A 25,624-nucleotide genomic window follows, 5' to 3' on the forward strand; every position below is an offset into this window, starting at 1 on the left:
ATTTGAGGACATAACCACCTTATGGGGTGGAAATGGTCACGGCTATGCAAAATTACCAGCCTACAAACATTGGCAATGAATGATCTGACAGAGCAGCTTTTTCACTCTTGCTTCTATTCCTCTCTGGCTAGTGTGTATAATATCTGCCTGGACTCCCTACATCTGCAGTGACAGAGCTTACTTTAGCATTTTGGTGTGTTAAAGCTGGGAGAGTGGAAACACGATGCTTTTTAGTGCTCATCCTGCACCTGGCACGCAGAAGACTCAACTTTATTTTTCTACCTCCTGGAACTTGGGGATGCCATTTTACTCCTCTACACCCCCAGGAACAACAGTAGCTTCATGGCAGAGTTGGGAAGAGACATTTTGGAGCACTACTCACAAGGTCCAGAGGTGAGATGGTTATTCAGGAAAGCTGGTGCCTTTAGGGAACAGTGCTGCTAAGCTCTCAGGCAGCTGCTGGGCTTGCTGCTTCAATTCAACCTGAACAGAGAGAAAAGCCCCCTGTGCCGCTGCTGCACCCCTTTCCTTGCCACAGCCCCTCTCAGTGGAAAACCCACACATTTTGTTATTGGGCGTGATGCCAAATAGCTTTTCCCATTCCTTGGCATCACGCAGCTGGAGCAACCCCCAGCTTCAGCCCTTGCCTATCGAGCTGCCCTTGCTGAACGTTCTTATTTTTCAGTGTTGACATAGCGGCGGGTCTGATTTTACACTGGCAACCAGGGTCCTGCCTACGTAATGCTGTTGCTCCTGAGCAAGGCAAAGAAGCCAGAAAAAAATCTCAGTAGTGTGTTACCCAAAAGACCAAGAGAGGAGCAAAGGTGATGTTCTGGGAGCCCGCGGGCTGACCCTTCGTACCTGGGTTAGGTCATCCTGCGGGCGCACAAGCTGTTGAGAGGGACAGGCAACTCTGCCAGCTCCCACTCCCGTAGGCGGCTCCGGGAGCCAGCGAGGAATTTGCCTTCCGCGCCCCAGAGCCCTTCCCGGCGGCCTCTCCGTCCCCCGAGAGATCATTTCCCCCGCCCCTCCGGGGAAAAATCATCCTCTGCCTCCCTCGCGGTTTCCTGGCGCCATCTTGCGGGCGTGGGCGCGCCGTGCGCACACGGCGCCCGGCGGACGGACGGACGGTTGCGGCACCGGCCCTGCCCTGAGGCCCCCAGGCAGCCCGGGAGGCAGCGGTGGAGCTCGCTGGGACCCCGGTGGCGGCAGGACAGCTACTAGCACGTCCTTCCCGGCGGCCGAAGCAGCTGAGCGCCCTCAACCTCACGCCTGCCGCGGCGGGGAGGCGGCTCCCGCCGGAGGAGAGAGCGGGGGCGGGACTTGATGCCCATGGGGGCGGGGGCTCGGGGTGGCTCCTTGGGGGTGTGTGGAGAGGGCGGGGCCGGGGCCGGGGCCGCCGGTGCGCGGCAGCGGCGGCGGCGACAGCGACAGCGGTGGCGGCGACGGCGGCAGCATGAATGAGGCGGAGGGTCTGCGGCAGCGCCGGCCGGTCCGCCCGCAGGTCATCACCGAGGACAGCTCAGCGCAGGAGGCCAAGGAGGGCAGGTGGGAGCCGGCGCGGTCCCTCCGTGGCGGGGAGGGAGGATAGGCCTGCCGGGACCGTGGGGCAGGCCTAGCCCGAGCGGAGAGGAGGGCCGGGCTGAGGTGGGAGGGGGGGCGCTGAGAGCCCGGGCCTGGCCCGTGCGAGTGCGAATTCGGCTCGACCCGACGGGAGGGCCCGGGCTGGCCAGGGAGCCGAGGCGGCGGGAAGGGGTTGTGGTTGGGGGGTGTGGGGTCCGACCTCTTCCTGAGGCTGTAGCGAGGTGGTCGGGCCCGGCCTGAGGGAAATGTGGCTGGGAAGTGTGCTGGGAGGGGAGGGCTCCAGCGGCCCAGCCTGACCCGGCTGAGGGAGGCCCTGACCTGAGCCAGAGCGCCCTTGGAGAGGCTGTCCTGGGCGAGAGGGGCTGGGAGGGGCTGGGCCGCGGACGTGGGGAGCGAGGCCTCGGTTCCCCCCTCTTAGTTGATGGCACAGGCTGATGCTGGGGCACCCGTGGGTGTCAGCGTGTGGGTACCCCCGGCCTCCCAGCACCCCGGCTCCGCAGGGGGTGCTTCTCTTCCTTTTGCTGGAGGTGGCTGACAGAGGGAGGAGGGTTTGAGGCAGGGCCTGCACGTCTGCTTCTGCCGAGATGCAGGAAGAGCTTTGAACGAAGGTGGTGTAATTTGTGGCCGTATTTTTTGGTTGGTTGGTTTGTTTCTTTGCTTGTTTGTTTTCCCCGGTGGTTCTGTTTAAGTACTATTTATCTTTTGCTAGTCAAGAAACAGCAGTTATCCCACTGTGGCTTGCACAGATTTATTATGGGTGTGATTAAGTCCTGTATAACTCTGCTTAGTCTGTTTATATTTGGCAATAGCTTAAAGAGTAATTTGCAGTTTAAAGATGAGTCTATATGTGCCTGAGATAAAATAACCTTACAAACAGTCCATTTGTTTGTGTCTAAGTTAAAGAAGATTCCATTTACAGTTTCCTGTTTAGGAATTTTATTTTTAAAATCACTAACTAAAGGCAATAGCTGCAATAAGAAAGTCGTGGTGTTTGCTTTGCCTTCCACTGAATAAAGTAATTGATGACTTGTTATACTTAGGTTCACCATCGATTATGTCTCTTCAGATTTGAGTACCTTGCAGATTCTTACCTCTACCCTTCAGGGTCATCAGAATGAAAGACTGTACAGTGACTTGCATGCATAGCCCCTGTTTTTGAAGGACAGCATCAGCATCTCTTAGTTTGAGAGACTCTCCTTCCTGGCTTCAGCCTCTTTTGGTAACTTTGCTTAAATCTGTTGAATTTCTAGGGCTCCAGCAGTGATCTAGAGTATCCACAGGTCCTGTTCTCATGAGACTGTACAGCGTGAAACCAGCTGAAGAAATTCTGGAGGCTGCCCTTTTAATGACTGGGAGGTGTGGCAGAAACTCTTGTTGAGTTTCTCCTCTGGCACCCCAGTAGTTCCTCTGCCAAGAGGATGAGGCAGCCCAGACTCCTGCCTACAGTGATCTATAGTATCATCTTGCCAGCCTACCAACTGTCCTCAGGAGCTGGTGCAATGTCTTCTCTTTTTAGTTCTTAGTGACAACTAAATTGCTGTTATTGTTGAGCGAGTCCTGGTAAGTTGCATTATTGAGATTTGTGGCTGGAATCCATGTAGGATTAATTATCAGAGACACAATTAGCTAAGGATTTCTGTTTTGCTTATTAGTGTTGGTGAACCATTACTTCAGTGATTTTTTTTCCAGTGACCAGTCAGTAACTTGCAGTTGTCAGTATTCTATATTAAGTACGTTTTGTTTTGTTTACCTTTATAAGGATCCTGAGCAGCTGACTCTTTATATTTTTTTTTTAGTTTTGGGGTTTTATTTAAATTCCTGTGGTTTCAATGATGTCTAAAAGAGGTTGTAGTTTGAAGGCTTAAAGCATGTTTGCTTGTTGTGTCGTTATTCATGCCTTTTTCCTTTATTGTCAATGCCTTACAAGTTTGAATGAGGATCAGAAATATGACCTTTACTTAAATAATGCTTTCAGGAGCTTTAATTAAGTTGGCTTTGGCAGATGAGCTCCCATTCATCTTTGTTGTCTTCCTTTTGTGTGAGCTGTTCTCAGCTGTCACAAAGATGCTGAGGTGTCTGCTGACAGTACTCTTAATCTTATAGTATTGAACCTTCATCTTTTGAAGGACAGTGGAAAGACAAGGCTGACAGCTGAAGTCTTTGTGTAAACTTAGGGATTGCCTCGTATCTCTACCACCCGCTCTCGATTCCAAATCCAAGGGGAAACAGACTGGGAGGTTGTTGTTTCCTTGAGACATCTACTGTTAGAGCAGCAAGTCTTGAATTCTTCTAATTAATTACAAGGTCAGTCTGGCTCTTAGGAAATACAAAGAGGTCAGTGCAGATGAGAAAGCTTGTTTAAAGCAGGTTCCCAGCCTGATCCAGCTCAGATGGAAACAGGCTTAGTTCTGTAACAGTGCTGAAGTTCATGATGGGAATGCTGTGCTCTTAAGTGTGAGAAATATAATCTATTTTTTAATATAGCTGACAGCAGGAATACTTGGGCATGTGTTGTGCCCTGACCACAGAGGAGGGGACTAACAAGAGGTTCTTTAGCTGATACCTTGGGGTGAATTAAGGTTAAATGACACCAAATGGTCAAACTTAATAACAGTTTATTGATTACACCTTTGAGTCACCTGAGGAGTTAATTTTCTGGCAATAAAGCAAAGCAATTGCCCTTCGTGCCTGAGGTTACTAAAAGGAAAGGAAAGAAAGGGAGAAAGAAAGGAAAAGAAGTGGGAGAGAGAGTTTGCTACCCTGGGATCTAGCGATGTCCTGTGCAGTTGAGTCTTCCAAGCGTGGTGGCTGCATACGCAGCAATGCAAAACCTGAGCATTTAAGCATATAAGTCTCGGCCCTATCTTCTCTCATGTTATCATAGGGAGGAGTTGCCATTGTGGAAACGATCAGGCGCTGAGTCTTGCATCATGCACTCTCTCTGCTGGTGTTCCAAGAGGCCTAAGTATGCACAAATCAAACTGGGGGGTTGTAGGATGGCAGGAGCATCCAGTGTTCCTAAGGAAGTTGCGTGCCACAAGACTGTCTTGGTTCTGCTTAGCCAGTTTTTGCCAGTGCTGTTTCCTGTTGTTGAGGTCAGGGTATGGGTTGCTGTAGCAAGCAGTCTCTTAAGGACAAAGTTTTTACATGGCTTCTGCATCATGCAGGTGGAAAGGAAGTAGGCTCAAGTGGCAAGTGCCTTGGGGGAGCTGGAGAGAGTTTGGTGACCAACAGTGCTAAAAACACTTCTTGGAGCAGGCTGAACTGCCTGTGGCTTTGGGCTAGCAGCAGCATCTCTTGTCATGGCAGGCTCTCAGCATCCTTGTAGCAGCCACCTTGGCATAGCCTGGTGATTTGCATGGTGGCTTGTGATGGCCTGCTGGGTACCATGTAGAGCTGGGGAAACTGGGGCAGGTCTCCATCCTAACCACCTGTGTCTGCTGCCAGAAGAGGGGGGCTGACAGCAGCTGTGCCATCAGGAAGGAGCTGTGATGGATTATGAATATTCCAACTTCTGCACATGCAAGCAGTGGCCAAATCCAGACCCAGTTCTGTCCTTGCTGTTCCATCTGATAATCCCAAAGGCTACCTTGATGCTGATACGAGTACTGCAAGTACATGTCACTAGCTCCTTGGTTGTGATATTTGTGCTCTGGGCAGTAGTTCATATTTTCTACTGTCTGTGAATGATTGGCTAATGAAGGACAAAACAGTGGAAGTGGTCTAAGGGTTAACGGAGAACCATCAGGCACCATTTGCCTTTATTTAATTGATACAAGGAGACTGGCTGACTGTGTCAGTAAACGGTTCAGAGTAGCTAAAATTGTGAGAACTGCTTTTCCAGGCCAAGGCTAGGATTTGTGGAGCGTAGCTCTGTGCTTTCCTCTGTAAATGCCTGATTGATGCCTCTAAACTTGTTCCGAACAAAACCTGTTTTTCTCCTGTGGAAGAACAGTTTTTAATTTTTTGTTGTGTGTTTTGATGGGTAAATGGAAGATACTTAATTTCTTCTGTGTTCTGGGGCTTGAGTTTCAAACCAATGTTCACTAAGTTAAGGAAGCATTCATTTAACTTCCTCTGTTTGTTTTTTTAATGAATTTTTCATCCAAAATTTGTGCTGGGATGGAAACCATTGCCAGATGAGGTTAAAAAAACCTCAACCAAACAACATCACCCCCCACCCCCCAATTCTTGGGTGGGTGGTGGGTTTTTTTCAGTCAGCTGTAACTTGTAGCATGCATGAAACCCCTACATGAGAATACTCTGCTTCGTATGATGCCAGTATACTGAGACTGGATAAACATCCCTTTCTCTTATCCTAAAGAGTTTAGCATGGACCCTTAAAGGTCGTTCAGGATGGTGGTTGTGTAAAAGCATTTCTGATTCCTTTTGTGAAGAAAATATGCTGTTAAAGAACCTTTAGACTATTGTATCTTAAACCAGCTTATGATGTTAATTCTATTTCTTTTCTGGTTTTCTCAGTACTTACAGCAGCAAGGTGTTCCGTGTTACCTTCTTGACGTTGGCTGCGTCTGTAGTTGTGCCCCTGCTTGGAGTAACTGTTCTACTGGATTGTCCTATAGACCCTCAGCCTATAAGGTAAATTGCTGCTTTGTTTTGAAATAAGTGTTACGGAAGTATAACTTCTTTTATGTGTTCTGTTTGTTGTTTGTTTTTCTTTTTTTTTCAGCAAACAAGAGTCAGCTGTGTAAAGTGGTTCTAACTGGACTAAGAAATTGGGGAGTTATTGCAGTATTATCCATTGTCATGGCTTGCTTTGCATACCCAGTCTGTTTCTGAGCCCCTTGTGCAGTTATTTGTCACTACTGATCATTGAAGGAGCTGAATTGCTTTCTTTGATCATTAATCTAGAAAATGCTGTCCAAGCTGTCAGTGGAGCTTGTAATTACTTCTGTGCGCTCTTGCCTTCTGCGAGACAAGAACGGCATTTTCACGAAGGACCAAGCTGTACCCTTGTTCTGTCAAAGAGACTGTTTATCTGAGGATGGAAATTGAAATGGAATATCTGATTGGGTTGATTTGGTGCTTTGTACCAGCAGAACCATATAGTGATGTTATAGTTAAATGCAGATCTCATACAGCAGCATAACTAGGTGAATTCTGCCCTGTCTGAATTCAAAAACATCTGAATCGAGGTCGGTATCAAATGTGTAGTGTAACAGTGAATCAGCTAGGTGAGAAAATGTGACCTGTGTTGGGAGAAGTTGTGTGTGAAATGCTTTGACCGCTGGCATAGAGTGGAGTCAGGCTCTTTAGTGCTCATGGCATTTTGAAGTAAGTGAAAATGCTCAGTCTTCTCAGTATTTGTGATCAACTTGATAACTTCCTGATGAAAAGGAACAACACGGTAAATATCTCTAGAGTTGAAAGAAACTGTTAATGTGATAGGGTAGTACTTACAAGTATTGCCAATAGGCTCTTAGACAGAAGCTGCTCATTGCAAATCATAATCAAATGCTTTCTACTGTGGTTGCATTTAATAAGGCCCAGTTGACTGAAATACACTGCAGTTGAACAGCAATTCTGAAAACCAATAGGATATGTCTATAATGTTTTTCCTGTTAGTCCTTGTCTAAATCAGGGTAACGGTATTCAGCATGCTTACATGTCTGTCTTTAAGTTCCTTTTACAAGACTGGGAGAGCTATTCTTTCTGCCTAAATCACTGGCTTATACTGCTGTACATTCTTAATTAGTTGCTTAGCTTCACTGCCAGAAGTCTTGTACAATAGATAGAATGATTCTGTGAGATGTTTGTGAAATGTTTTGAAAAAGTTCAAGGAGGTAGATGCTGTCTGAATCAATCCCTTCAGTGAAAGAACATGCAAAACCTTGTTTGCCAACAGTGATGTTATTCCTGTAAGCTGCTGGGAATAATGAGGAATAAGAGAGGGGAGAAGAAAGCAGATATGATCTGTGAAACCCCATCTGGAATTCCTGCAACTCTGGTTTATTTCAAGTTCTTTCTTTATGAGCCTGTCTTGGATAATATTGTTCCCAGGGAGGATTTTCTGCTTGCAAACACAACTGTCTAAAGTTCCCAGCAAATGAGTTCCTTATCTGAAGTCTGTTATCCTTATCTGAAACTCTCTAATGCTTGGAAGAAGGGAGGGAAAACAAATTTGTGTTAGCACTGTGGAGACAACCGTGTTGTAAATCTTTCATGGACAGGAGCTAGTAATTCAGGTGGTTTTGCCACTGCAGTAATACACACTTAAAGGGAAGTTTGCTCCCTGTAACTAGACAGATAAAAGTATGTATTTTTCTCTCCTGAATTATTTGTGTTGTGAACCTGTTTTTCTCAATTGTCATGGCTTTTATTGTTTGCAATTTCGGTTGACTTTTTTCCCCCAGTCACTGAAGCTCTAGAAATTGTAACGGTTTTCACTATATGAGCAGTAGAGTTGCAATGTGCTTGGTCCTGGATCCTGGGAACCTGGACAAATTTTGAAGTCAAACCTCATCTTTTTAAGATTCTACAAGTGGAAGGCATTTACTTCTGGTCACATAAGCAGTTATATTTAAAAAAAAAAAAAAATCTCAAAACTTGGCCTAGGGGAGCTTTAGCATAATCTTGTGAATAAGCATTTAAGGAGTTTACCACCCTGGGCAGCTTTTAGTAATTACTTTAAATCCTTAACTCATGAAGTCTGAGGTGGCTTATGTGTGTTAAACATATTTGTGTTTGTGAGCCAGAAGTCTGGTTGGCTTGAACCTGACTATTTATGTGAATAAGGACTTGAAAGATTTGACCTTATTTTGTCATTTTTAGGTATCAGTTCAATACCATTTAAGTTTATGTCAGAGTTGGTCTTTCTCTGTGGGAATGCATTCAAATCACAAATGAGAATATATGTTTCAGTACAGTACAAAAGTATGTGTAGTGCTCAAACTATGGGAACACTTATTTCAGAAATTAAAAATTATTTTTTCTCCCTGATGAAAATGCTATACAGTGTCAGATATCTGTGTATTGTAAAATGTCAGGCTTTTAAGTTTTAAAACCTTTTTGCTTAGGAATTTGCATATATCTACTTAGGAAAAATATTCTGGTACAAACAACTCAGCTGAATAAGAAAGCAGTTGTTCTTTTGTTTTGTGGCAATGCAGAAATCCTTTGCCTTTGTGTAAGATAGATGAACTGGGAACATGCTGTTAGACTTGAAGCTGTACACATTTCCAGAGACATCTTGGGAACACATAACTGCAACTTTTCTGGTCATCAGAACCAGAAAATTATGATCCTTGATGAACCAGAGTTGATTTTTCAGCTTGTCAGCTGTGTTTTCTTTTTTTGAAATAACACTGTATGTAAGGCATAGGTCAGGTTTGCAGGAGTTGGCAAACTAGGAGAAAATGATCCAATATGTTGCTCAAGAATGTTTGCATATCTGTGCAGATCATGAGGCCTGTGTTCTGTTTTGCAGTTTGAAGGAACCTCCTCTCCTGATGGGTGTGCTAGAGCCCAATATCAAGTTGCGAAAAGCTGAGCGGTTATGGGAAAATGAGCTGGTTGGACCAGAGTCCATTGTCAATATTGGGGGTAAGCACTGACAAAATAAGCTTTTGAAGAAGGGTCTTTAAGTGTTGCTCCATTGATAAAGGTTTGTTCAGAAATACAGCTCTTAGATAACAAATCTGGAAGTTACTTTGAATGTGAAGGTTTTTTAAAAAATAATTGTGTTATGCAGCAAAACCTGGCTGCTATATACTGCTTTTCTCCTCTTTCCCTAGTATAAAATAAATCTTGTTGCCAGGTTAAAAATCCCTGTCTTTCAGGACTGGAAGCATCAGCAATGTAGTGGGGGCTACTTATTTTTGGAGGAAGTAGGCCCATTTTTATCTGTCTAGCTCTTAACTGGAATTAATATTTACAGGGTACTATTTACTCTTTTAATGCTCATTGCCTCCGAGGGAGCCGAGTTTTGTGGTGTTAATTTTCCTTTATATGAGAGAAAAAAAATCTCAATTGATAAATAGCATATTTACATTTTACTTCTCTTGCATCCATTACAGGTGTCATCCTATACTTCTGGTATGTGTGTTCTCCCCGGGTCACAAACCCATGCCACCACTTGTAGCAGGAAACCCTTTTTGCAGGATGAGGTTGTGAGACAAGACACACAACAATATGGTTAACAGTCAAGCTCCAAAGTTTATCAGAAAAACAAGTCCTTGTATATTCTTATACATTCTAAAAATAACAGCAAATCCATGTGTTGCTCTTGCGCGTGCTCATTTCAAAACCTAGTTCCTCTCAGCACTTTCGACAAGGACTACTAACCATGCACAGCCCATAGATAAGTTTCTGCTTTGTTATTGTTTTGCTGATTAAGGATACCAATTAAACTCAGACACCAGAGTGAAAAGAGTAGGCGTATTTTACTGGTGATAACCAATGTAACAGTGTAATACAGAAAACATGCAGTAAGAGAAAGCAGAATAGTGCACTTAAAGCAGCAAACAGGAAAAAACAGGGTAATGCATCAAACCATTACTACATGAGAGAGAGAATAGAGATTTAAGAAAGATCTATCACCACTTGCACACGTTACCATCATCGAGACCCGCAGATGCTGGGCAGCCCCGGTTACAGCGAGGGTTTGGAGAGCCCGTCCCGGCAAGGGGGAAATCCTACGCGGTGCGTCCACCCGTAGCTGAGGCGTCCAAAGTCGCTGTGAGCGGGTCCAGCCTTATACACCCCCAAATCAGCAAGCCAGAATAGCTGGCACCTTTGTTTTGAGCGGAAATATCTGGTTTCAGTCTTACATTAGATTCCCCCAGAGCCTGGCCAGGGCTGGGGGAGGAAAACCAAGGGAGTTTCTAACAAGGCCAAATACCTGGGTTCTCAGCCTTGAACAAGGCTAAACAAGGGAAGTTGGATACATTCTCTTCTCACTCCTGATTCTATTTTGTCTAAGCTGCATCTTTCACTAGCGAGTTTAAATACTTTGTTAGTGATTACCTACTAAGGTAGCAGTTTCGACTTGGGGCCTGTTCAGTCTTCAGTATTTCAATGCTTTAGCACTTTTTTACATCAGCATAAGTGGGTTGTTATAACTTAGTACAATACCTACTAGCGCAATGGTTTTCAGTTATAAAACATACAGGATTCATCTATAGGTCAACTCTGGCTTGGAACGGTTGTCCAAGCCTTAGCACTTCAGTTATTTTGAAGAATCCCTTCTTATCTGTTTCTTCCCTAACAAGCACAATTTTTTTTTGCTTTTAGCCATTGTTAATCTAGATGCCGTTAGTCTTCTAACACAAGTGTGTCATTAATTTAGACATCGTTAATCTTCTAACCCGAATGCTGATGATACTTTTACATTGTCAGTGACGCAGAAGGTTTGTGACCCGGCATACGCACCCACAACCACTGAGCAGTTTCTTAATGAGGTGGCTAGACTTTTAATGGCATGACACCCACTTATGTGGAAAACAGCTTTGTGCAGGGGTTGCTTCCTTTGTCTTTGGAAGAGGGGTGAGGCTAGAAACTATGCTTGACATGAGTCCTTGACTGTTTTAATGTGAAAAGGGAGGAGTGTGAGAGTTGCAAGCAAGGCCCTTACTGAAACATTCTTCAATACAAGAGGTGCTCAATAGACTTATAATTTATTTTTCTTCTGCTGTATCTTCTAATAACTTAGTAAAATATTTTTTAAAGTTATTTTACCCTGCAAGAAACTACTGTAAATTCCTTCCTCAGATCATGCTTTTTCTACCTATCTCTGTTAACAATGTACTAAAGTGATTACCTGAAGCCACTGATTCTTTTCTGTTACCTAGTTTTGTCAGTCTTATTGGAAACTCTTTAAGGAAACCTTCCTGCAAGAAACAACTGGCCTATGGGTGAAATAATCAACCTGACTGGGAATAAGTTTTGTATGAATAAATGTTGAAGTCATCTTACTTTTAAAAGTGTAATTAGCAAACTTAAAAAAGTTAAAATGGAGATGGAAAAGTCCAGGAAATGTGCTATACTAATCAAGTGGTCTTTCACTTTAATTTGCTTGTATGGAAAAGTTTGTGTTGTCTGTATTCAGTGAATCTGTCTTATGCTATCACATGGCTTGGCATGCATACAGTAATTTGGCAATGCTTTGGGGGTTTGTTCAATTGCTATAGTTTTTGTAATCCTTCTCCAGAACTGATACAGTATGAGCATTGGCAGGTGTCCAGCACCTACGTGGACCGTCTCAGAATTAATTTGTCAGTCCCTTGTTGAAGAGTGGTAAGATGGATGCAGTGCCTGATCACATTTTATGATGTAGAAATTTGCCCAGAGGGATCAATTCAGTGGCTAGCCATTAAGTTGTTACCTTTAACCAAGGATTTGGATCATGTATGGGTCCCATATTCATAACTCCTAAGGCTTAAATCCTTCCTCTTCTTTTTGAGTTGGAAGAAGTCTAACCAAATACTCTTACTGCCTTCATCTTTCCCCTTCCCTCTTTATTCTTTTGCTATGACTGAAGATGACTATCTTAAACACAAATGCTACTACATGCTAGTAGAAGGATCATGCAGAAAGAAGTTTGCTACTACAATTTTGTGATCAAGCTAATCACACCAGTTGTTTTTGCAGATGTGCTATTTACTGGAACAGCTGATGGGAAGATTATCAAAATTGAAGATGGGGAAATACAAACAATAGCCAGAATTGGCCACGGTCCTTGTGGTGAGTTACAGCTCCTGAACATAGTATATCTGAAAATGTCTGGGTCAGGGCTTGTGTTGATTAAACTGGTGTTTTGTCTGGATTGCTCTTGCAAGGGGTTATCTTCCTCTGTAAAGATTTGTAACAGAAATCATAATCTATTTGTATGAATGAAGTATGAGTGGAAATATGTATATAAGTACTGGAAGGAGCAGCAGAACAAAGGGCCAAAAGAATGGGAATGAGTGCTCTCGGTAACAAAGGACACTGTTCTCAGGAGTAAAATTTAGGATTGCAGGTTTTCTATGTCATGACTACAACACCTGCACTCTCATAAGGCTGCAGCATGGATGACTTGTCGGTAGAAGATCCTGCAGATCTTAACACTGTGAGGAAGATGAGGTTGAAGTGCATCGCAAATAACATTCCTTTTCCTGTTAGTCCATCTAGAAAAAGCACGTTTCCTAAACAAGGAAAAAATGGGCAGCAACCTGGCCTAATATTTATGGAAGCTGAAGTCAGCAAGATCCTGAGGTGAAGGGCCACCCCATAAAATCTGAGGACTCCTAAACAAGTGTGAGTGAATGAACTCAGATGTGTGAGTGGGAAAGATCAACTTATTTAGAGATTTTTGAAAATAAATATCACCTTCCCCATCCACAGAATTTTGCCTTGCATTTTGTTGTACTAATTTCCCTTTCTCTATTTGTAAGTACTGTGGGGAGTTGTGGTGGCTGCACCTGCTTTAGTACTGGTCATAATATTTCTGTTTTCTCACCACTAAATTGCAGTTATTTCTTGTTGAATTCCATACTTCTTTCTGAACCACTTATTTTCTTCATTTAATGATATTTGCGAACTGAGTGAGAAAATCTGGCAGTGGCTTGTTTATTAACAGAACCATTCCTATGGGGAAGCTTAACATTTGCCATCTCAGTACTGCTTGGGCAGTCTGAGAAGCCTGGCCAGTGTCTGTTGGGATTGTGGGTGGTTTTGTTTGCGGTAACAGTGTTGAGGTTCTTTAGCCCTGTGGCGGTTGCGAGACAGAATTTATGGGCAGGAGTTGTTGTGGTCTTTATGGGAGCTCACATTGACATGTTCATCATTTTACCTATGTAATTTTACGTGGATGTTGATCAGGCTCTGGACTGATTTGGAAGCAGTCTTTGCTGACTAATAGGTAGGAGGACCGCCTTGGTGCTGACAGCCAATGAAGTCTGCTGCTAGTTGAGAGGAATCTAGACTTCCATCTGCTGCTTAGGCATGAATGTGGATTGGGATGGGTGTGAAGAATCACCTTTCCACTGCTCATTTGCAATGGACTTTTACAGCTTGGAAGAGGTGGAAAGATTATGCTGCCCTTATTTCTTTGGGGCCAAAGAGGTAGTGGGGAGCCTAGACTTCTGTCTTGCCCTCCTTGGGTTGGGGAGGAAAGTGGAAAGGCTATAGCTGACTAACTTCTCCAGAAGTTTCTCTTTCTAATCTTTCAAACTACAGATGTTCTGAAGTTCTGAGTTCTTCAGAACTCAAGTAAACAAATTTTTCAGATTTGTAGTATTCCCCTTCCTCCACATATAGAAGTTTTCAGTGTCTATGTCTTGAGAAACTGCCTATTTCATTGGACCTTTCCAGAAAAAGAGAGTTCCTAGATGTGTGTATATCTTTTTATTTATTTATTTTAAAAAGAAAAGAAAACCCCCCCAGTAAAACTCATTCTTTCTGAGAAGCAACATTTAGTTAAATCCAGTTTTCTGATATTCAGCCCTACTTGGGGCAGCTGTTAGCTAGCTACCAGCCTGGCAAATTATATGATTATCTCTAAAATGGTGAAAACATGGGGATACCTGTTTCACTTACACCTAGGAAAGTAAGAATCATTTCTTTGATGAATGTGTGTGATGCTGGCTGTAGAGTTTTGTTCAGCTACAGTCTGACCTATATAGGTAGCCTGAATGCCTTGTATTTATTTCTATTTGGAAAACCATTTTAAAATTTGTTTCCTAAGGAACCCGTGAAGATGAGCCAATGTGTGGAAGACCACTTGGCATCAGAGTGGGGCCAAATAACACCCTTTTTGTGGCAGATGCTTATTATGGACTCTATGAAGTAAATCCTGGTACAGGTATGGCTTTTCTGCTCAGAAGTTCTCTTCTACTGACAAATCCGGGCTTAATTTGCAGTTTTGCCAGACACCATAGGCAAAACAATGCCTGCCTTCTTTGTAAAGTGATTTGGAGCTGTCTGATGTTTGTTTTCTTGTAGCAATCACTTCCTCTCTATTTATATCTGGAGCAGAGTTACCAGTGGCTTATCTTTTGGTGACATATGCTTTTGGTTGTCAAAATTACGACCTCAGGATCCATAAATAAAGCTCTGTGTAGTAGTTTCAGTTTCCATAAAGGAAAAAAAATACTGCTGTTACATAAACTTTTTGTCATGTTTGCTGTACTTTTGTTTTTGCCTTGATCTCACTGTGTGGTAGTGAAGAGCCCTTAACTTTCCTGTAACCTTAATCTATAGAAAGTGAAGAAAGATGTATTGTGGTGTGGCTGAAGGTCAAGAGACTTGTTCCTGCTGAGAACATGGTTGCATTATGCCCTTCCTTATATGTCCCTGAGCCAGATCTCAGTTTTAGGAGCTGTGCTGTCAGAGAGCAATAGTTGCTTTCATGTGGGGTTCATTTTCTAACTTCAGATGGGGAGGAGGCTAGCCAAATGCTAGGTGAGATGTAACTGAAGGGCTCAGACTGTGTGACTCTGGGAGGATATGATCAAGGACTCCGCTTTTGGTGGCAGACAGCTGCAGTTTTAACTCAGTCATGACAAAAACAAACCAAAGCCCATGCCCAGAAATGACGTCAATAGATTTTGGTTAATTTTTAGAGATTTGACCTTAATTTGCCTGGTAATATGTGGCAGAGCAGTTTCTGAACATGCTCATGTTTTAATGTTTAGAAAGTACCATTCTTTGTTCCTACAGATTTATAGGGAAAGAGGGAGTAGTGATTGGTTTGCCTGCATCCTTCTACAGGGTTGGGATCTGAGTTTGCACTCAGTTTCATATGAGCTTCAGAAACCTGAAAAGTCTGGCACCTACCAGTAGGGAATATCATCTACTGTTTCCATTTTTCTGAAGAATATTTTCTCTTGGTCATTCGTGTTTGGTGTTGAGTTGTTCCATTATAACCTAAAACCTTATTACTTAACAGAGGCATGAATGGAAAAAGTGTGAATTGCCTGCTAATTTCATGTTAGTATTTAACTCATTTCCAAGGCAGGACATACGAAAGACAGAGGTTTGTCTTGTGTGTCTTTTTTTTTTTTCTCCCCTTCTTTTTGTAACCAGGTGAAATGAAAATGCTTGTGTCAACCAAAACACTAATTGAAGGTCAGAAGTTGTCATTTTTGAATGATCTTTCAGTGACACGGGATGGGAGGAAAATTTACTTCACTGACTCCAGTAGCAAATGGCAAAGACGAGACTACTTATTCTTGATTATGGAAGGCACAGATGATGGGCGGCAAGTATCTCTTCCCCAAGGCATTTAACTTATTGTAAGCTCAGTTGTAGGACTTCAGTGGTCTTCAAGTTTTTTCTGTTTATAAATCACTTGTGCAACCACTACACTGCCCAGGAGAGAGTGAGAGAATGTGTGGATGTTGCTAATGAGACCTGCAGCAAAATAAGTGAGAATCCTCTTTTTTCCTTCAAGAGGGATTGCATGGAACATCTATTTTAAAAGCAAAGGTATTAGCATTATGTTCAGCCTAAATCCTTCATGAATGCCGCCAATCTGAAGTAGCTTAGTATTTCTCCTGTGTTCATAAACAAATGCTTCCTGACTATTCTGTCATTTTAAGTTAGGTGAGATGCATGTGAGAGAACATAGAATGCCTGAAGAATGAAACCAAGATGGGTAAATATTTATCTTCACTCAGAATGTAATGCTTTCTTTTTAGCCTGCTTGAATATGACATGGTAACAAAAGAAGTCAAAGTCTTAATGGTGGGGCTGAGGTTTCCCAATGGTGTCCAGCTTTCTCCTGCGGAAGACTTTGTCCTGGTGCAGGAGACAACGATGGCTAGAATCAGGAGGTGGGTATGACTTTGTTGAAGTTATTACTGTTCTCTGTTTAGAGATTGTTTGAATAAATGAGTTGAAGAAACCCTACACTCTATTCATACCTAGTTATCAATGTCAAAGAAGGTGGCCTTCCTCAATTGTTTCTTTCACTGTAAACATCTGGACTGCATAATCTTTCCATCATGGGCTCCTTGAACATAATGGAGTAAGCTGACTTTTTCTGAGGAGAAGAATGTGGCTGTTCTGTATTTCCATGTACCAAAAGAAGGAAAAAGAAAAATGCTTTTATTTTTTTAAGTGAATTCCTTTTGTGACTTTTTATTTACTACTTAGACTGTTTGCGTTAAGATGTCCTAATCCTACTGTCTATAACTTTCAGGTATTACGTGTCTGGGCTGATGAAAGGTGGAGCAGATATGTTTGTCGAGAATATGCCTGGTCTTCCAGATAATATCAGGTTAAGCAGCTCAGGTGGATATTGGGTAGCTATGTCAGCTGTCCGGCCCAATCCTGGATTTTCTTTGTTGGATTTCTTGTCTGAAAAACCATGGATTAAAAGGATGATATTTAAGGTAAAAAACAAATATTACTTTTTTTTTTTTTTAAATCGCCTTTAGCGTAGGAATGGAAGTGATACAAAATTTGTTTGTTCTGTTTCTTCCTCTTCACAGGAAGATTTAAAAAAATTTTTAGTGCTGTGGTTAAAACTGTTGTGGTTGTCCCCAGGTAGAACAGTCCTGATATATTCATAGGTAGTAAAACTAACGTTTACATCTGTGAGTATCAGGTACACATTTTTTAGGTTGCCTTCCATCTTGATCTCAGGAAAGAAAAAGAGACTATCTCTGCTCTAGCCATGCAGCAACACAGGATCAACATTTGGATATGTGAAGACTTCACCTTTGTAACCAAAGTGCCTAAACTACTTATTGCCAGGTGTTCAGGGAGCATCTGGGAAGTCTGACAGTTCTAATGACTACACTAGGCATTGTGGGAGACAATATGTCTGTTATGTATGCTGCCAGGTGACACTTTGTTCTGATTCAGTATGTCTGCTGATTACATCACAGCTCCCTTGAGGATGAGACTGAACAAGAATAATGTATTTTGTAAAGGATGATAAATAGCATGGTGCTTTTTAAACAATAAACAAGACTTGAAAATACTTCCATTCCCCCCCAAAAAAATCAACAAGCAGGGTTTCAGCTGGAAGTGCCATTTCAGCTAAACTCTGTGCTGTTGTAAAACGTGTTGTGTCTCCTGGTGCAGTGCAGGAGCCTTAAAAAGCTGATGCTATGGGGAGCAGAGCATGAGGTCTGCTGTTTGGCCCCAGCTGCACCAGAACAATCTGATGTCTCCTGCGTGTGCATCCTTTCAGCCTAGTCTTGGAGCTGCTGGTGTCTTTTTTTTTTAAAAAAAAAAAAAAGAAGTTGGCTTTTCAGATGTTAATGTATTAAGCCTGTGTAATGGTATTTACTCAAAATGTGTGCTTGTGTTCTTAGCTGCTCTTTCCAAGGAGTGTGGAATGGTCTTTTGACTCTTAAGTGTCTCAGATCTAATTGTGGAGAACAAAATCTTTTGTTGTTAATTTTCTGTTTTTTCTTTTCTTTTTTCTTTTAGTTGCTGAGTCAGGAAACCGTCATGAAGTTTGTGCCCAAATATAGCCTTGTTGTTGAGCTTAGTGAGACAGGATCCTACAGAAGAAGCTTTCATGATCCCAATGGAATGATAGTAGCTTATGTTAGTGAGGCACATGAGCACAATGGATATCTTTACCTGGGCTCCTTCCAGTCTCCGTTTCTTTGCAGACTTAATCTTCAGCATGTTTAACTGTCCATCAATGATAAAGTGCCACTGTCCTGTAATACTCCAGAGGTATGAAGGAAGCGTATGCTTGAGGCAGTGTGTGACCAAGGACAAAAAGTGAAAGCCAGTCTGTTATCATGCAGTAGCACTGTTCTTTTGCCATAAGAAAATGTACAACTTGCTGTACCTGTTGTTTTCCTTGGTTTGACTGCTCTTGCTTTGGAGTTGGCTTGCATAATTATTAATACCTGAGGAGTATGGTGGGGCATCTTCATACAGTTATGTGCTCCTTAAAGAAAATCCATTGCTTTTCCACACCAAGTCATGTTTGGAGTTGTCTTAAACAGACATCATCTGTCACCTTTAATGCAACTGTACGTTTTCTTACACTGGAATGATTTGTGATGTATGGAATTTAATTGTGTATGATTTGGATTGAAGAGGATGTCTTGCATGAGTTTATTTCTGTTTTAGAACCTCCTGTTTAGGAGTGATTATAGTGCATGTTCTAATGTCATACCATGGTGCTGTGGTAGAGGCAGCAACATCCAGAACATGCCTAGAAATCTAGTTATACCATTTGAGTTTCTTCAATTCCAGCCTGTGTACTCAACATCAGACATTACAATTAACTGTTAATCAACATCCAGAATCAAATTTGATCGTTATCTTTGGACTCCTGTGTTTCTTTATAGCATTGTAGTCAGATGTTGAATAAAAGTTACATTTTCTGTTATTGAAGACTAGTTCCAGTAGGTTTAGAAAGGGTCACTCCTAGTATGTCCTCTGTGGGGACGAATTCCTGTGCAGGCCACCAGAGACAAGACAACAATCAATATGATTGGAAGTCAAGCTCAAGCTTTATTAGCAAGCAAGCCCTTATATACTCTTGTGCATTCTAAAAATAGCGGCAAGCCCTTATATACTTGTTGCTATCTTATGTTACTCTTGCATATGCTTATTTCAAAAAATACCTCCCCTTGGTACTTTCCACAAACGTTGCTACCCGCACGCAGCCAATAGATAAGTTCCTGCTTTTGCAGTTCCAAAGAGTCCCTTCTTTATCAGTTTCTTCCTTAACAAACACATTCTTTTCTTCCAGCCTTCTTGTTTTTAGACGTCGTTAATTTTCTGACCCAAGTGCTGGTTGTACTTTTCCATTGTCAGTGTGTGTGGAAAGTTCAGCAACCCTGCATACGCACCCACAACTCCCCCCTTTCTTTTTATTAAAGCCTCCATGCTATTTTCCACACAAAACAGACAACATCTCATTAAAACAGGAACACAGCATATCAATAATCTATTATTAGTGGTCCTGCTAGCAGTCTCAAAAGCTCTATAATCCACTTTGGCCACACTAGACTTCTTAAATACTCATCCAAAGGAGAGGAAATTTGCTGAATCTTACGCGTATTATCTTTCAATTACTGAAGCTGACTAAATGTAGATTGAGAGTGATCAGAAAGATTTGTACAGCACATACTCTCAAATTCTTCACATCCCTGTCCTTGTGCCCATAACCAAAATCTATAGCCGCTCTATTCTGTAGCACAGCATGCCTTATGCTATCTACATCCATCGACAAATTATTCATTATATTAGATGTTAAATTGTTTTACACTCCAACAAGCCGTTTTGTTCAAGGTGGATAGAGCTTTTTCAACCCCTACTCCTGGGGCTAAGAGAGATGCAGTGACAATCTCTCCAGGCCCCCGTAATTCCACTTCATCTCGGCAATCTGAGGTGAGTTCATGATGTGCTATGGCCTGTTTTGATCTTTGATGTTTTGTGAGGTTAAGATTTCTTATACTAGGAGCAAACAGAGTCAGCCTTCCCAGATAGCACGGACCTCCACCTACTCTGGCAGGGATCCCTTCCCACACTCAATCCCCACATATTAAAAAATACTCAGGTGGTAACCTTTTAACCGAGCCATTATTCCATATTCCTCCTTATTCAAGATGTAAACCCTTCGTATAAGCATCACCACAAAACCAAGTGTCATTTACTGGTACTGCTGAAGGGGTCACATTTTGCCATCCCACCCAGACTGTCTGATTCTACTCACTATGAGGGCCAGTCAGATAGGCTTTTTGTCTACCAAACTGTATACATCCCCAGGCCTGATTTTGCATGCTATTCCCAGCTACTGGGGGAAAAGAGCCTCTCAGCTCTTAACTCCTGTAAAGGAAGGGGGGCTGTCTGATTAAGATAATTCACCATATGTCCCTGTAACATAGACAAGCCTGCTTGTGGACAATTAGCCTCTGCCTGTACTGCGTTGTTATACAATGCCCAACACGTCCTGTTAACGTCCTCTGTTACCTTATTTATTCTTGTCATATTTTTAACAAACCATTTAAAGTCCTGAGCACTAAAGTATGGCATACCAATCAAACAGATCCAAAATGGGTCAATAGCAGTTGCTAAACCTAGGCAAAATGCCTCCTGTCCTGATTGATTTGCCCAGGCTACCCAGAAATTCTTCTGCAGGTTAATTAAACTAATTCCCCATATTCCCTGGCCCGTTCCCCCACACACAGGGCATCATTTGTGGCAACTGAGGCACGGACTCTTCCTGTTCATGCAGCGGTAATTTCTCACAGTTTGGTACTTTTCCACAGTTCAGTGTTGCAGCTGTCTGCTGTTTTTCCCTGTCACCTTGGCACAATGCAGCAGTTTCTTATCTATCTTCCGAGCCTGTTCTTCATCAAAACCTAGCTGTTTCTCAGAGGCTGTGTAAGGCTGGCAGGCCGATGCCTCCCAGATCTCCCTTTTCTTTGTTTTGCAGCAGCACCTGCAAGACTTGTTTCAAGGCTTTATCAATTAAGGTTTAGGCAAACCTCAAAAAACACAGTATACTTAAAATAGTTCCACAGAAGGCTAAAGACAATAGAGCAGTTACAATTACTAGTTAAAAAGAGTAGGCTAATTTCACTACCCATAATTAAGGGATATGACTAAATACTACAAGAATAAACAGTAAGGAAAATACGGAGTAGCACACTTGCTTAATGGGGTACTAACATTCAGATCCGCAATTGCTGGGGAGCCCTGGATGGAGCGAGGGTTTAGAGTGCCCTTCCTCACAAACCAGAAATCCTACGCGATGCGCCCATCCGTAGGTGAGGCATCCAACGTCGCTGCAAGCAGGTCCAGCCTCTAAATCAACAGGCCAAAATGACTGGCACTTTTCTTTGAGCTGAAACATCTGATTTCATCCTCCTGTTGGGTTCCACCCGGAGCCTGGCCAGCGCTCAAGGGCGAAAACCAAGGGAGTTTCTAATAAAGTTAAACACTTGAGTTCTTAATTCTTAATATTGCTAAACAAAGAAAGTTGAATACACACATTCTTTTGGCATTTCATCCTTATTAATAACTACATTTCATCTAAACTACATCTTTCACTAGTGACTAGTAAGCCTATATCATTAAGGAGTTGCAATAACTGTTAATATTTTCTCTTTTAAGAGTTGGCAACTGTAGTGTATTTTGTCCCATTGCAGTAGCAAACATTACCCATACATTCTGCTTAAATGATCAGTCAGACCGCAAACTGTCAGCACAGGGGCATTCACAGCACCCACAGCTGGCTCCTGAGTGTCTACCAAAAGCTGCCTCTCGTATGGTCTCACACACCTTGCTGGTAACCATGACCTGTGGTTACACAAGCATAACCTCTTCCCCAGGTTATTAAAAGATATGGTCCTTCCCAGTTACCATTTTCTAGGTTTTTTGCTAACACTTGAGCCTTGCCCTGGACTTCCTGTTGATCTGGTATCTGTGACAAGAAGTGACGCAGTATTGGTGGCACCTGTGAGACAGGGGGAATGTTTAAAAAGTTCATGACATATAATGCCTTATTTAGCCTTTCATGAGGCATAGATTGATACCCTCCATCTCCTCCTTTTTTTTTCTTTTGTTGTTGTTGTCATAGATGCTTAGCTTGCCAGGCATACGCTCCACAATGGCCTGACCGGTCGGTGAGTGGGGAGTGCCGGTCATATGCTTGACTCCCAACTGTATGGCAGGACACAAACCCTGCTCCAGAAAAGGCATCAAAAGACACATGTACATATTTTAATGTTCCAAATGCAACAAAGTGACATCAGATTGCCATAATTCTGAGGAGGTGAGTCCCTGAGGGCTGATATCACTAGCTGTTGAAGAGAGGGAGTCCTTCTGCCACTCAGGGGAAGTGGCAATGATGTCTTGATAAAGAAAGCTGCTTTTGTATTGTCCTGGCATTTTGGTAGAAAAAATGCATGTGAAAGCCATGCTTGCTCAAAGACATTTGTTTTAGCCACTGTAACATGTGCATAGTAACTGTAACAATGATACACACAGGTTCCTGACCAGCAAGGAACAGTACGTGCTGCCTACCTTTCATGATCAGTTTGGCAAACATTTCTGGACAAGTAGTGACCATCTTGTGCATTTGGTGTGACAAAAAAAAAAAAAAAAATCCAATCAATAATAACAAGAGGGTCGCTAAGTGTTTCATCCCACTGAAACAAGCAGACCATATGTCTGCCCTGGAGGGTTAAATAATACGTTGAAATGGATGGCCGGGCACACATTGCGATGCTTGTCTTTCTGAGATGGTGTTAGCCACACGGTGGAGATCTTTTTTCGCTTTCTCTGTAAGTTCTCTGGGTGATGTCAGTGAGGGATCTCCTCGCAAAATATCAAACAAGCTATGCAGATCATCATTAGTTAGGCCCAACAACTGTTGTATCCAATTTATGGCTCCCAACAGTTTCTGTAAATCATTTAAAGTCTTAACATCAGTTTTAAGTTTAACCTGTTGGAGGACAATAGTCTGTTCACAAATTCTCCAGCCCAGGTACTGCCACAGTGATGATTGCTGTACCTTTTCAGGTGCTATTTGTAACCCCATTTGAGATAGTCTTTGGTTAAAGCAAGAGCCTTTTCCATGATCTCCTGAGTTTCTGCTGCTATAAGGATGTCATCCATGTAATAGATACAGAACAGCCTGGGGGACCTGCATTCTAACAGCACTCAAAGCCTTTGCAAGAAACCACTGACACATAGCGGAACTTTTATGCCTTATGGTAAAAACAACCCAGTGGTACCGTCTTGCAGGCTCACTAACATTAATACTGGGAACAGAGAAGGCAAATTTAGGTGCATCATCTGGATGCCAGGGAATGGTAAATAAAAAAAATCAATCCTTTAGATCAATTATTACAAGATGCCAGTTTCAGGGAATCATTAATGGGGAGGGCCTTCCTGACTGTAGAGTACCCATATCCTACACAGCATCATTAATGTGTCAGAGATCATGGAAAAGTCACCATTTACCCCTTTTCTTTAAAATAACAAACGCCAGGGAGTTCTAAGGACTTGGTGGTAGGTACAATATGTCCTGCAGTTAATTGTTCCTGAATTAAATCGTTGAGGTGGCACAACAACATTGGCAAGGGCCACTGATCCACTCACACAGGTGATTCTGTTTTCCAGGTTAGTTTCAGGGTGGGTTGTGCTGCAGTGGTGATTAAGACAAATTCGATCCAATCTGAGTTCCCCATCATGCCATACAGTTACGACCCCATAATGTAGTAGGGGTTTCCAATATAAATGAATGAATATTTGTTACCCAGTTTTCTGGACCCCTTAGATGAATGAGATGTTTACTTTGAAATATTAGAGCATGACCACTAACCCCCGAAAAGCACTTGAGTTACCCGAGCTAATGGCCAATCTGCTCACAGATATGACAGTCACATCCGCACCAGTATCTAAAATGCCTGTCAGTTCAACAGATTCTTCTGCTTTAGTGAGGGTACATTTTACCAGAAGTCGACCTTGTGTCACTGTCTGAACCCAAAATATTTAAGGAGTACCTGTTGATCCAAATCCTGAGTCACTGTGGCTTCTTGGCATACTATTAGGGAGAGCCACAGTAAAAATAAGCAAGCTGAGCAATTTCTGACCCTTTTGTTACTGAACACGAGCGTACAGGGGTCCAGGCCGTAATTCTGATTTCCCCATCATAATCAGCATCTGTGACCCCCCTGTAAGGTTGTAGATGATCTTCTGACAATATTCCCCTCAGGCAGATGGTGCAAAGGTGCCCTCTCCTCACAGAGTACGCACCTAAATTCAAGACAACGACTAACACAGAATTACTGCCTCCCGCTAGAGGAGATATTTCACCTGTGACACTTAGAACACTGAGCACGAACAAACAGCAGCACCGATGACCCAGCAGGAGGGCACTGGGGCTCTGCACTAAGGAATGTTCACTTGTCCTGCACCCCCCCGCCACTGGTAAGAGTCTGCTCTGCGCTCCGTTCCTCTCCGGCCGCTTCCCTGGCGGGATAACGGAACCGTGGGTCAGAGAACTCCGAACTGCGCAGCTGCAGCTGGGCTGCGCCTCACACCCGCGAAACAATCACACAACCACACAGAGGCCCCTCACACTTATTACTCACACAACATAAAATGACAAAGACTACAAACATCAAATCACCATTAAGAATATATAAAGCCCTTGCTTGTTGTTTATGTGGTGTTGACAGACAAGGGACGCTGCATCACAGAGTCAGCACCTTCTGTAAAAGAACTGCCGCTTTGGGGGGGGGGGGGGGAGGGTGGCAGGCACGGGCCAAGAGCGCGGTGCCGGGCTCGGCCGCAGACGGTCACTCCGCGGCGGGGGCGGCTCGGGGAGGCCCCAGGCTGCTGCCGTCAACTCTGCGCCTGCAGGTGGGGGGGGCACGAATGTTGGCTACAGAGATCCACACGCTCGGTTTTCCAGATAGAATACTGTGCCGGCATTAATACCGTTTTTAAACGTGCCAGCCAATTCCATGGGACCAATTGATATCCATGAGCGATTGCCTCCGGTATACCTGTTGTAAATGAGTTTTGAAGCCTGTCCTCATTAACGCTTTTCTGTAGTTCTTTAATAACAGAAAAATGCAGTCCTTCCCAACGTGGCTGATGTCCTGGCTCATAGATTACAGGAGCAACAATCTTTCTTGCCATGTCCATCTCCCCTTGCGCCAAGGCTTCTTGCCTCGCTTTTACCCACGGATCATCCCCAACTAAGGGAAGACATGGGCCAGATTCTCTTTTAGGATTTACAGTGTCAGGGCCTAAAGACTATCACAGTCAAAAGACCTAGTATATAAATCGTGCTCCCAGGGTTCAAAATATGCGTCTTCACCGTCTGTATTCTCATTCTCTGTGTTAACAGCCTGGCCACATTCCTTATTTTGTCTTTTTATTATCTCAAAAATAATTTTCCATGCCAGTAAGAATTCTGCCGCAACCTGATTCCCTTGCATTGCACAGTCCCATAATCTTACTCCTGCTTTATCCTGTATCAGAACAATGAATATAGTAACCGAGGCTGTGACCCACTTTAAAATTCCCTTCAAGGTGTGAAAGTTAATATGGACCTTATATTTAGCTAACAGTCTTTTCACCAGTGCAAGCACTGGCT

At 43.0% G+C, this 25,624-nt stretch overlaps 1 protein-coding gene across 2 annotated transcripts; it reads left to right on the forward strand.

The window, feature by feature from the left end:
- The first annotated feature begins 1,404 nt into the window (after positions 1-1,404).
- Positions 1,405-18,889, forward strand: APMAP (adipocyte plasma membrane associated protein). Of its 2 annotated transcripts, none has more exons than XM_074902422.1 (9): positions 1,405-1,548; positions 6,067-6,183; positions 9,032-9,147; positions 12,193-12,285; positions 14,270-14,386; positions 15,610-15,784; positions 16,224-16,358; positions 16,727-16,919; positions 17,968-18,889. In XM_074902422.1, the coding sequence occupies exons 1-9, from the start codon at positions 1,457-1,459 to the stop codon at positions 18,175-18,177; spliced, it is 1,248 nt and encodes a 415-aa protein (XP_074758523.1). In that variant the 5' UTR covers positions 1,405-1,456; the 3' UTR covers positions 18,178-18,889. The 2 variants fall into 2 exon arrangements, with proteins under 2 accessions (XP_074758523.1, XP_074758614.1); XM_074902513.1 differs by having other exon boundaries at positions 15,685-15,784.
- Positions 18,890-25,624: the final 6,735 nt, after the last annotated feature.

Source organism: Athene noctua, chromosome 1 (assembly GCF_965140245.1).
Source record: "Athene noctua chromosome 1, bAthNoc1.hap1.1, whole genome shotgun sequence".
Lineage (NCBI taxonomy): Eukaryota > Metazoa > Chordata > Aves > Strigiformes > Strigidae > Athene > Athene noctua.

What these genes read in the sequence shown, in the direction of transcription:
- APMAP (XM_074902422.1), top strand. Translation starts at nt 1,457, where the DNA reads ATGAATGAGGCGGAGGGTCTGCGGCAGCGCCGGCCGGTCCGCCCGCAG. An exon ending in GAAGGCACAGATGATGGGCG is followed by an intron (nt 15,785 to 16,223) that starts GCAAGTATCTCT and finishes CTTTCTTTTTAG; the next exon opens with CCTGCTTGAATATGACATGG. An exon ending in TTAAAAGGATGATATTTAAG is followed by an intron (nt 16,920 to 17,967) that starts GTAAAAAACAAA and finishes TTTTTCTTTTAG; the next exon opens with TTGCTGAGTCAGGAAACCGT.